Source organism: Neomonachus schauinslandi, chromosome 4 (genome assembly GCF_002201575.2).
Source record: "Neomonachus schauinslandi chromosome 4, ASM220157v2, whole genome shotgun sequence".
Taxonomy (NCBI): Eukaryota; Metazoa; Chordata; class Mammalia; order Carnivora; family Phocidae; genus Neomonachus; species Neomonachus schauinslandi.
The window spans coordinates 27,397,672-27,409,918 of NC_058406.1; the positions used below are offsets into that span (position 1 = coordinate 27,397,672).

At 46.4% G+C, this 12,247-nt stretch overlaps 1 protein-coding gene across 1 annotated transcript in view; it reads left to right on the forward strand.

The window, feature by feature from the left end:
* The window catches only part of THRAP3 (thyroid hormone receptor associated protein 3), a 72,568-nt gene extending 60,503 nt beyond the window's left edge, over positions 1 to 12,065 (forward strand). Inside the window, exons 5-12 of the mRNA XM_021684210.2 lie at positions 77 to 790; positions 1,720 to 1,892; positions 2,635 to 2,746; positions 3,791 to 3,875; positions 5,778 to 5,965; positions 8,336 to 8,531; positions 8,971 to 9,114; positions 10,517 to 12,065. Of these exons, the coding sequence (XP_021539885.1) occupies positions 77 to 790; positions 1,720 to 1,892; positions 2,635 to 2,746; positions 3,791 to 3,875; positions 5,778 to 5,965; positions 8,336 to 8,531; positions 8,971 to 9,114; positions 10,517 to 10,738 (1,834 nt within the window). The 3' untranslated portion in view covers positions 10,739 to 12,065. The remainder of the gene's footprint in view (positions 1 to 76; positions 791 to 1,719; positions 1,893 to 2,634; positions 2,747 to 3,790; positions 3,876 to 5,777; positions 5,966 to 8,335; positions 8,532 to 8,970; positions 9,115 to 10,516) is intronic.
* Positions 12,066 to 12,247: the final 182 nt, after the last annotated feature.

Consider the following 12,247-nt stretch of genomic DNA (forward strand, 5'->3'; position numbering starts at 1 on the left):
AAGACCAGATGGTGCTGTTTTAGATCAGGTTGCTTAAAGGGCCTCTTTTGTGTCTCCCTTGTGTTTTTATAACTAGGTACCTAGATGAGCAGAAGACAGAGAATGGAAAAGATAAGGAACAGAAACAAACAAATACCGATAAAGAGAAAATGAAAGAGAAAGGGAGCTTCTCTGACACAGGCTTGGGTGATGCAAAAATGAAATCTGATCCATTTGCTCCCAAAACTGATACCGAGAAGTCTTTTCGGGGTAGCCAGTCTCCCAAAAGGTATAAGCTTCGAGATGACTTTGAGAAGAAGATGGCTGACTTCCATAAGGAGGACATGGATGATCAAGATAAGGACAAAGCTAAGGGAAGGAAGGAATCGGAGTTTGATGATGAACCCAAATTTATGTCAAAAGCTCTAGCAGGTGCAAACAAAAACCAGGAGGAGGAGAAGTCAGGCAAATGGGAGGGCCTGGTTTATGCACCTCCAGGGAAGGAAAAGCAGAGGAAAACAGAGGAGCTGGAGGAGGAATCTTTCTCAGAGAGATCCAAGAAGGAGGATCGGGGAGGGTCCAAGAGAACCGAAAGTGGGCACAGGGGGTTTGTGCCTGAAAAGAATTTCCGAGTGACCGCTTACAAAGCAGTCCAAGAGAAAAGCTCATCACCTCCCCCGAGGAAGACCTCGGAGAGCCGAGAGAAGCTAGGAGCCAAAGGAGACTTTTCCACAGGGAAGTCTTCCTTTTCCATTACCCGAGAGGCCCAGGTCAATGTCCGGATGGACTCTTTTGATGAGGACCTTGCAAGGTGAGATGTAGTCCTTGAACTTCAGGGCTTTAGTGGTCTAAGGGGCATCTCCTAACCCCTCCCCCTGAGGTTGTTCGGGAACCAGGACAGGCCCCTCGTGTATTTCCCCTGCTGTCCAAGTTTCAGTGCTGATATGTCCACCTGTTTTCAGTGGAGAAGAGTGTGTCACTGAGCAGTTATATGTTGGGGGCAGTATCACAGGGGTGGTAAAGCATCTTTCAGTCTTCAGTGACTGGTTTTCTGGGTGTTGGGTCTCCTCTCTTCTTGACCTCTATCCATTACCCCACCCCCTATCCCCTATCATCCCATCTTTTCCCTTAAATGTGCTTAAGATGATTTTGTCTGTGGAGCCATCCAGAATCCACTTTTCCATTCTTAGCTAGGTTACCAAAGTCTATTATTACAGACACCCATCAACTAATGTAGCAATTTTAAAGTTGGGGCTGGGGGGAGGGGTGCATGGCCAAACTTGAGGAGAGTGGCGAGGCCCAGGCTGTGTTTTGTACCTGGGGTAAAAACCGCACTGCCAGTGGGAAGTCCACCTGAGCAGCATTCCAGCCACCTCCCACTTCACTGAGTGGTCCTGGCTGGCCAACCTAGTTGATCTTTTAAAATACTTTTCATTTGTTGTGTGTGTTAAAACTGCAGTGACTCCAAAAACAGAGTCACTGAGGGTCAGTACTTCACCCTGCCCATTTGTTCCTGTTAAGGACTCCCAGTGAGAAAAGGGGAGAGAGAGATTTTGGATGCCCTTATCCGTCATTATGGTCCATTGAGGTTACTTTGAACTTGGGTGGGAAGCAAAAAGCAACTTTGTGGATAAATTTAAAACTCTTGGGTTTTGAAAAAAGCATTGCCTTCTTAGGGTTTAAATGTTTTGACTTTCTGTATATCTTGTTACACTGGGCCTTCCTGTGTTTCCTTTCCAGACCCAGTGGCTTATTGGCTCAGGAACGCAAGCTTTGTCGGGATCTAGTCCATAGCAACAAAAAGGAACAGGAATTCCGTTCCATTTTCCAGCACATACAGTCAGCTCAGTCTCAGCGGAGCCCCTCTGAACTGTTTGCCCAGCATATAGTGACCATTGTTCACCATGTGAAAGGTGAGTGCAGACCCCAGCCTGCTGCGGGCTCCCTTTCTGCGTGCTTCGCTTCCTCTGCTACAAGCAGGATGAGTGGGTGCATAAGGGAGCCTTTCGGGGCCCTTTATCTCATCAAAAGGGCCTTTGAAGCTAGGGACTCCTTGAAGGAAATTCCTTCCAAGGAGGAGTTTCCATTTTTTAATTACAGAGTTGAAGACTAAGTGCTAGTAACCTGTGATCATGAGAATAGGTAATATCCTTCACGTAAAGTTTAAAATGCTCAAAGAAGTATGAAAAATGGCTTTTCCAGCACCTCATTTTTCCTGTCTAGCAGATGGAAGCCGCTAGAGGTCTCTCAGAGACCTTGTGGTGTGAATTTCTTCACGTTATTCTACCATGTCCTGGGCAGACAGGTGTGCAGGTTGGGGAGTGGTAGAGAGAAGTGATACAGCAGCTGGGTTGGGCCAGATACAGATTCTGCCTAAAACTTAAACTGCAGTGGGAGTTGGTGCTGTGATTCACAGAGAAGTGAGCTCTAGGTTTCCGCATATCCACATCCTAAGACAAGGGAGTGACTGTGGAAATCCAGTGGCCAACACTGGATTGTGTCTGAGCCAGTTGTTTTTCCTTCCTCTTTTCAGTGTGTCTGTTACATGGATTTGACTACTTGAGTCACATCTTTGTGGCTGCAGGTTCATGTGGAAGAGTTGAATATTGTGTCTGCCTTTGGGATCATAATGTGTTTTTCTTTGAATTGCCACAGAGCATCACTTTGGGTCCTCAGGAATGACATTGCATGAGCGCTTTACTAAATACCTAAAGAGAGGAACTGAGCAGGAGGCAGCTAAAAACAAGAAAAGCCCAGAGATACACAGGTGAGGACTTTGGCCTTACAGTGGAGGTGGCCATAAAAGCTTGCTCATCAGATAATAAACTTGTCTTGTTCTTGTCAACGTTAGGTGGGTGCCTTAGCAGCAGAGTTTAGGGTAAACGTTCTCCAGACGCTAGGATAGCAGTAGGAGTTTGTAGTTTGAGTGGAAAGGGCATGCCTTTATGACTATAGTTTCTCACTTTGGGCCTGAGGAAGACCAGCCTTTTGATACAGATGAATCCTTATATTCTTGGGAGCTGGCAAATGGTAACCTGAGACCACTGTGAACTTTCCACAGGTGGAGTAAATGTTAAGTTTTTTTCCAAAACTGATATATGGAACGCAAAACTGATACATGGAACGCATGTGTTCCATGGAGCAGTTCTTCTGGAAGAATTTCCAGTGGGTGGCAGAGCTTGTACGATTATGTCAAAGGGTTTAAAAGCCCAGCAGGTTTAAAGACTGTCACATTCGGTTGTGGGAGCATATTCAGTAAATAGGGGCTTTGTCTAGAAACAAACTTGAGTGCAGCTTTAATTTCTTACTAGTCAGCTCTGTTGCAGCAGGGAAGAGAACCATGTTTCTCCAACAGTCTTGGGTCTGGGGTCTTTGGGATGTGTGCATATGCCAGCTGGTTTTCTCATCTAGACCTAATGTCATAGGTAAATAATGGGCTATTATATTCTTATTCCCAAGACGAGAACTGCTCTTTGAGGTTAGCAGGGCATGGATCATCTTGATGTGAACTTGAGGTTATAGGCGTGGGTGTAGGTGAACCTTTCTTCCTGGCTGTAACAGTACTGGGAAGGAATAAGAAGTTCGGTTTGAGTTGGAGAGGTTGGGATGTGTGCGCGTGTGCGCATGCGCACACGCACACCTACCTATGGGAGAGTATAAATACATAGGCAAAGAATGTAAGTAACATATATATGTAAGTTAAGAAACATAATTAAAAGGATTCTGTTACTTAGCTGAGGAACTAAAGTATTACCAGTAGTATATTCACATTATGGGGATATTAAACAATTTTTCTGTTTTCAATTTTTAGGAGGATAGACATTTCTCCCAGTACATTCAGAAAACATGGTTTGGCTCATGATGAAATGAAAAGTCCACGGGAACCTGGCTACAAGGTGAACTGTTGCTTTGATCGTAATTCCAACAAAATGAGTGCGTTGGGCATGAACTTGAGAGAAATGTGTTTGTTTAAATTACTCTCTACTTAAGTTTGTGTTTTTCTTTTAAGGATGGGCATAATTCTAAAAATGAACTACAAAGGGTTAATTTTTATTAAATGTATCAACAACCTTTGTGAAGTGGTTAGAATATGGTAAATGACCCCAAAGTCTATTGAGGTGAGCTTGAGAAAAAAAAGAGAGGAGTTTTGGAACAAGTGCCCATGATGAGAGAAGAAACTTTTTGTGATATTTTTCTGCTTGTAAGTATTATCAAATCAACTATATTACATGCACTATTTCCAACCATGATTTCAAAAAGACATGCATGTCAGAGGAGAGTGAAATATTCATATCTTAACATGGTAGACTGTTTTAAACAGCTAGTCCAGTTTTTTTTCTAACATTGTACCGTATTTATCATCTGTCAGTTACTGTTACTTTAAAGCTAAACATTATTTTGATAGCCCAGCTACATTTGCAATGATGTGCACGCAAACAGAGTTACGAAGAGGTTAAAGCTTGTATGCAGTCTTTTACTATGAAATAATACATTTGGGTTTTTTTTAAGTCTCTTAGTATTTATGGACCTTCATTCACATATACAGTTGAAATTTAAAATTAAAGATGGCTCTTCCAGTGCTGCTGAAACCTTTTCAAAAGATACTCATCTTCCGTTCTTCCGAACAAACTTGTCTCCATAGTCAAATGTGACGAGAGGCCCTCTGTACAGTCTCTCTCCTCTCCCAGCCCCCTTTTGTTTTTCTCCCTGTACCCACCAGCTTGGCACTGACCCTGTGAAAGGCTTTGAGACAGCAGACGAGCGCGCGCCCTTTAGGCCTCTCAGGCCCACTCCATAGAGGTGCTGTGGGTGCACGGCCTCAGGGAGCAGCAGCTGCCTTTTTGGGTGTTTGGAGGGTACAGAGGCCCCATTCCCTCTCAGAAATGAACAGGATAAAAATAAATCTTCTTAGACTTTATTTCAACAAAAAGTTTAGTAGTTTGTATGAGATGTTAATGTGGAGTGAACTGCCCATTCCTTCCTCTTTTAGAGAGGTTTTACTTCCCATGAGGCAAGTCCTAGTGCTTAATGTCCCTGAATCCGCCTGGCCCTCTGTGCTCTGAGTGTCCCCAGAGCTGTCGAAAGCCCTTGCCCTGGTTTGGGGCACACAGCGCCGCTGCTCTGCCACACACATGCCCTGAGGGGTTCGACTTAATAAGGAAGTCAGCAAAGAAAGAGTTTGCTTTCCTTTTTTGCTGCTGCTTTTTCCCTTTTTAAACTAAATTTTGACCTGGTATTGCCACTTTGTGAATTCTCCATTGTGGTTTTTGATATTCCTTCTCTAAAGCAGTTGCTCACTGTAACTAAGCGTTTTGGAAGTCTGCTGGTGTCCCACAGTCCTGTTGTTGGGTTCTGCACTCAGAGCTCATTCCAAGGAGAGGATAAACCCACGGTGGCTGCCACAGTGTAGGTAGGAAAGGATGACACGACACCAGCGTTTCCACGCTTGGTGGTGACTAGGCCTGAGCCAGCCTAACCGGACACCTTCGAATGCTGATTTTGGCCTACTCAGTGTGTAGGCTAGCCAGAGTTATTACTGGGCCACAGAGGAAACAAACAAGGAGATCAGTGTCTAGCATTTTCAGAAGGCAGTCATCGTCATCTTAGAGAACTGGTTTGGGTTCTGTGAGGGACCCTCAGGAAGGGACTTCTGTATCCCTCCAAGCTTGGGTGAGGTGCCTCACACTCCCAGTGCTTCCTCTGCACCACTCCATTGGAGTAGAAACCACAGTTTGTGGGGTGGTTGAGTTGACAGCCCCGAATCCCAAAAACCTTAATTTTGATTTCTCTTTTTGCAGGCTGAGGGAAAATACAAAGATGATCCTGTTGATCTCCGCCTTGATATTGAACGTCGTAAAAAACATAAGGAGAGAGATCTTAAACGAGGTAAATCAAGAGAATCAGTGGATTCCAGAGACTCAAGCCACTCGAGGGAAAGATCAGCTGAGAAAACAGAGAAAACTCATAAAGGATCAAAGAAGCAGAAGTACGTAAGCCCCTGTTACCTCCTTCAGACTCCTGAGTGGGGTGTCTTGTCTGCTCCTTCTGGGCTGTATACCAGACCTTCTAGGCCAGAGAAGTTCAGGGTTAGGAATGATAGCAGTTTCTTCTTTTATACCATGTAACTGTCAAGTAAGGTCCCTGGCTGAAAACAGAACTTCTGCATCAAAGTAGGTGTGATCCTTGTCCAAAGAAGGCCTCCTGGGAGACAGGCATTTAATTTGGCTTTAGGGACAGAGTGGAAAATCACTTGGGAATTCCTTTTGGGTTGTGTTGGATATTTTCTTTGATATGTTCTTTTTCATCACAAATCTTCACGGGGAGGTTATGTTTTAGAAATGGCTCAAAGTTGTTGGCTGGTTAATGACATTGTTTTGTCAAAGAAATAAGAGTGAAACTAGATAGGACAAGATTGTTGATCTTAAATGCCTTTTAAGAACTAGTTACGCAGACACTTCCAAGTGAGGTGTTCCAAATACTCTTTAAACAAAGGTAGCATTGTTGAACTTCATAGGGCAGCATTCATGACAAGGTCCTGTCGTTTCTATTTACATCTGTGAAAGTCCCATGACTTTTCAATCATGTCTCATTAAACATAGAAGAGTTGAAGTCCTACACTTTCCCATATGAAGCAATACCACTTTTGCTGTTAGTGAACTTTAGCCGGCAAGCATTTTCATATCCATTTTCTGATAACAACAGTCCTTTGAGATAAGTTGGACACTTGGTGTGGTACCCATTTTGAAAGATAAGCTAAGCTCATAATGATTTGTCTAAGATGACAAAATTGTCAGCTGACATCAAAACCCAGATGTTGTGTTCTACTTTGTCTCCCGCTCCACCTTGTTACTTGTGCCTGGGGAGCCCTGGCAGCTTCCAGGGCTGCCTGTTGGTAAGGGACCTGATCATCCTCAGCAGAGAGTGGAAGTGGTGGTTCAGCAGTCCTTGATGCTGCTCCTGGTGGAGAGGACGTAGAGCCCCTCAAACGTTTCAGGGTTGGGTTTGGGTTGGGATCCTGATTGCTTTCCCTGGAGCACCTCCCTCTTGCTCTGTCTTGCTGTGTGACCTTTGAAATCCTAGTATTCTGTGACTGGGGCAAGAAGCAAGATGGTTGTTCTCATTCTGCATTACACCTCAGTTCACAAGGACTGTTTCTCATAGGCCTGAAGGACAGCTCACCCAAGGTCACACAAGTAATAAAAGGTGGTGCTGGGACTCAAATCTGGGGCCTTATTTTTTAAAACCTTTTGAAATAGCACTGACTTAAAGGAGTCTAGAGTTACACGTCTGAGTTATAAAAATCCTATGACAGTAACTTAGACTTTTACTGTTTATGGAGTAAATGCTAGAAAGAGCCGCTAGGATTTAAATATTTAAGTTCTTGAGCTTCTTAAATGTCGGGGAATGTGGTGGGAGAGGGGGCAGGATACTTTGCATAATGGAGGCGGACAGCGAGAGGTTCCTGGCACTTGGCCGGCTTCTCCCCATAAGTCGTCCTCTACTCCTGGGAGCCTGGCCTTTCTGCCACCTTACAGGCCGCCAGTAAGCTCCATTCACACATGGCTGGGCCAGCACCCACATCTGGTACATAGACAGTGACTCATTGTAGTAAGCTCATTTGCTCTAGTCTAATTTCTCTCAGATGAAGGGAAGGGCGGGAAATCACTCTGGGAAGAGTTTTGCTAGATCCTGTGCTTAATAACTCACCCTGTTTGAGCTCAGTGAGAGGTGCTATGTGGAGTAGTGGTATAATCAGAGCTAGGTTTGAGCCCAGGTTCTTCCCAGCTCTCTCACCCTGAATCTCCTCTGTCTATAAAATGGGGAAATACTACTGAATAATCAGGGTTGCCATTTACTGGATGCTTGCTCTGTCACTGTAAAGTGTTTAAGCATGTTGTTGGTTCAGTCTTTAGAACAGGCCCATTAGGCAGATCATGTTCTTCCTATGAGAAATAAAAGTAATGTAAAGCATAAAACAAATGGTATTCTATAAAGCCTCTGTCCCAGTACCCAGTACATCATGGCTCCCAATACAGTGTTCGCTTCCTTCTGCCTTTCTAGTTCGTGCATGTGTATTATACGGGGCCATGTTCTGTTCCTCTTGCTATGCATGTCCCACGTTTATCACAGGCTAAGACATAGATGCGTCACTGAACATGATTCACAGAATTGAGAGGAAGCTCTCTGGGTACCTGGGTGGGTAAGGTGGGGGCGAGTTTTGAGGTTACTCGTCTTCAGTGTCTTCTTACCACAGATATGTTCCTGATTGTCATGTGCACCTTACCAGTGAGGTCCCAGCCAAGGGCTGTCCTCTAGGGCCGAGTGATTTAAATCCCTGGCTTTTCTGTTTTCATAGGAAGCACCGGAGAGCACGAGATCGGTCCAGGTCCTCCTCCTCTTCCTCCCAGTCATCCCACTCCTATAAAGCGGAAGAGTACACTGAAGAGACGGAGGAGAGGGAAGAGAGCACCACGGGCTTTGACAAGTCAAGACTAGGGACCAAAGACTTCGTGGGTCCAAGTGAAAGAGGCGGCAGAGCTCGAGGGACCTTCGTAAGATCCTGCCCCCTCTCCCTGCTCCTCCCAACTCTAGTTATGTGATTACCAGATTACTAGTTTTGTTGCCCTTGCTGCAAGTAATCCAGGCTTTACATCCCAGAATCTGTACCCCTCTTCCCCAAGCTTTCTGGTTTTAGTTATTTTTCTGTTCATAATCCCTTACCTAGAAAGCCTCTCGGGGCTTCTGACCTCCGAATTTCCCCCCTTAGCTTGACTGCTGCTGCGTCTGTAGGGAGGGCCTTGTGCCATGTGTCCCTCTGCCTGGGCTACAGACCGGAGCAGAAAGGGAACGGCTAGAACCCAGTTGACCAGCAGATTGACTAGAGGACCGCTGTCTGTTCTGAGCCAGAAAAGTATTTGAGCCGAAGGCAGGGAGTGGTTTTTCTCCACTCCTGACTCAGTCCTTTGTTCCTTTTCCCCATTTATGCCACAGCAATTTCGAGCCAGAGGGAGAGGCTGGGGCAGAGGCTCCTACTCTGGTAACAACAACAACAACAGCAACAACGATTTTCAAAAGAGAAACCGGGAGGAGGAGTGGGACCCCGAGTACACGCCCAAAAGCAAGAAGTATTACCTGGTATGTGTCTGGGATAACCAGGAAGGGCCAGAGCACCTCTGGCACACAGCGTGGCTGATACCGACGCTTCATTGGTCTGTCCCGAGCTGTGATTAAACGTGTGTGCAGGCGGACTGTGCTGGGGGGCTGTGTACTTGTGGGCCCACGTGGTGCTGGCCAGAGGAGTGTTCTGCGAGGCAGTATCCTGGCCTCAGAGCTGTATGAATCCAGGATGCGCGAGAAAGGTTCCCCTGCCTTTTGAGTCTGTGAGCTTGTCTGATAGCTAATCCCCCCTCGGCCGCCGTCCAGCCTTCATCCAGGGATGGAGTCATGGCCCTCCCCTGAGTCCGCAGTTCACTCTGTCACTCCCTAGTGCAAGATAGAAAAGACAGCTCAGGATCTCTTTGAGGGAGGGGCTCTGCCTCCAGAATGAGTCACTGGGGCTTCTCTCGTCTGAGCTGTTGGTCACTCCTAGGTGGCAGGCACTTTCTGGGTCTCCCTCCCTCCCCCCTCCCTCACGTGAGGTTGGGGCTCCTCAGGTCCAAGCAGATGGGACTCTGGGTGTTGTAACCAAGATAAACTTGAAACTGAGACTCCATCACCCCCGAGAAGGGCTGGCACGGGTCTGTACCGTCAGCTGCACGGCTGGGACTCGGGTTTTGTAGACGACTGCACAGCTACCTTTGCTTTTCTGGGGAAGCTGGGAGCTGCTCTGAGCCTCCTAGGGGGCCCTTGCACCTGCATCTTAGGGAAAAGTTGGCAGGGCCCAGGATAGGTGCTGGAGTGGCACTGCTACGGGGGGAAGGTAAAGGCCATCTGAGTCCTTCTCCCTGTGCCCGTCTGCCACCTGAAGTTCGGAGCATTGTTGGCCTCCTGCGTTTAGGCTGTTGAACGAGCAGCCCTGGCAGGAAGCAGCTGGCCCTCTCGCTGAGTTGATCCCCGGAGCCTGAGTTCCTACTTGGGATGGTTTAGAGTTTTTGAAGGCATGGTGCTGCTGAGGTAACAACAACTTCTAGTTTTCAAAGTGCATTCTCACTGAGTCTCTCGTTGGAGCCCTTCTCTCTCGTGTGATCATCAGAGCAGGATTGGGATGCAGAGTGGAGGGTGATGATGATGATAGAGGGTAGATGTCAGGATTAAATGAGATAATGCAGGTGAAGGTCTTTCAGGGCTCATTGAAGGTTTCATCATCATTGTAATGCCCAGGCTACTGCCTCAGAATTCCTAAGGCACCCAATGGAATATTCTCTTGGATCTGAAACAGTAGCATTTTTGGAGTGGGGGGGATCGGGAGGAGGACAGAAAAGGAACAAAAGGTGGGGTGGGGCAAAAGGCTGGTTTGAGAAAGACACATTTGGATGAAAAGAGGGCTTTGGCTACTCTTGTTCACTCTGGGATTGATGGCCGTTTTCTTTTCTCTCAGCATGATGACCGTGAAGGTGAAGGCAGTGAGAAGTGGGTGAGCCGGGGCCGGGGCCGAGGAGCCTTCCCCCGGGGTCGAGGCCGGTTCATGTTCCGGAAGTCCAGCACCAGCCCCAAATGGGCCCACGACAAGTTTAGTGGGGAGGAAGGGGAGATTGAAGACGACGAGAGTGGGACAGAGAACCGAGAAGAGAAGGACAATTTACAGCCCACAACTGAGTAGGGGCCACTCTGATGGGAGTCCCTGCCCAGGGGAGAGAGGGCGCTGGGAAGATGGCTGGTGAGGAGCAAAACAGAGGAGCCTCAAGATTGCAAAAATCCCACCCCTGCCCCCCACCAGCCAGCCGCACAGAATCCTACTACAGCCGAAAGCATCCCTGGCGCTGCGTCCCACTGGACAGAGGCGGCCGGCCGAGGAGCCTGGGGTCAGGCCCGGCTCTTGAGCAGAACACAACACATTGGGCTTTAGCTGTGTTTCTCATTTGTTGTTGGTGTGTGGGGTGGGGGCTGGGGTAGGGAGGGGAGAGCGATACTTGGATTTTGCTTTGTTCCCTATTAGAAACCAACAGTTTTGTTCTTACTTTCATTTGGAGCTAAGAGGACTAATTTGATGATTTTCAATCTCTTCTCCCTTATCCTGATTTTAAAAGCCCTTCTTTCTTTTTTTTTTTTTTTTAGGCATATGTAGTAATAATAGCAGAAAGATTTAATTTGGGCAACTTTGATTCTTCAAAGAGAAAACAAAGCATGTGAATAAACATTGAAGTGTTCACCTCAGTTTGGGACCAAACTGCTTGGATCTTTGTAAAAATCGGTTTTGTATGTCGAGGAGGAGTTCAAGGCCTTTCTGACCACCTTGTGTTCCCCTTTTCTGCACAGCCATGTATCCCGTGGCTGCTGACCACACCCCACATGCCCCCCCACCCCAATATTTTCTGATTTCTTCTGGGCTGGGCATCCCATTCTCCACCAGCAGCTCCAGTATCCCAAACTTTGTAGTCCTGCTGATCCTCTCAGCAACAGGGGTGGAAACTGGATGGCAGTTTCTGGTCTGTTTTCTAAGAAACTTCTGAATTCTATTATCTTTACAAATATAAGATGAGAAAATAATTTTTTCAATATTTTTTATTAATCTTTTTATAAAATGAAAAGAAACTCCTATGATCGATTAAGGAAGGTGGTTATGGCTGGGTGGTTTGTGGGGGTTTGTTTTTTCTTTTCGTTTTTTTTTTTTTAACCTTAAGCTTTAAGTTGAAACATTCTTGGATGTTTGGGGGGAAAACATCCTCTTAAAATGGGTCCTTGTGCTTGCCTTCTGGGGAGGCGGTCCTGAGCAGGTGAATCATATGGCATTTATGCATATGTTATATGCGGACTGCACCCACCTCTTCTCCCCCCCCTCCCCCAACCTTTGCCTCTTGGGTTGTTGTGCTTCTTTCCCCTTACTTTGCTACATTTCTATAGTTAAGTTGGTTTTACTTGAATGATTCATGTTTAGGGGGAAAAAAATGAAAACACCCTTAAAATTTGTTTCAACTCCTCCTGCAAATAAATAAATAAATGAAGAAGGCAGATGTAAATGGACTCTGGTCATTGTCACCCTTAGTTGTGTGTATGCACGTGCGCGTGTGTGTGTGTGTGTGTTTGGGGGGGAGGTATCTACTGTAGCAGCTTCAAGAAACCTGAAAGACAAAACTGTCAGGGCTTTCACCGAGGCTGTTGCTTAGTCCCA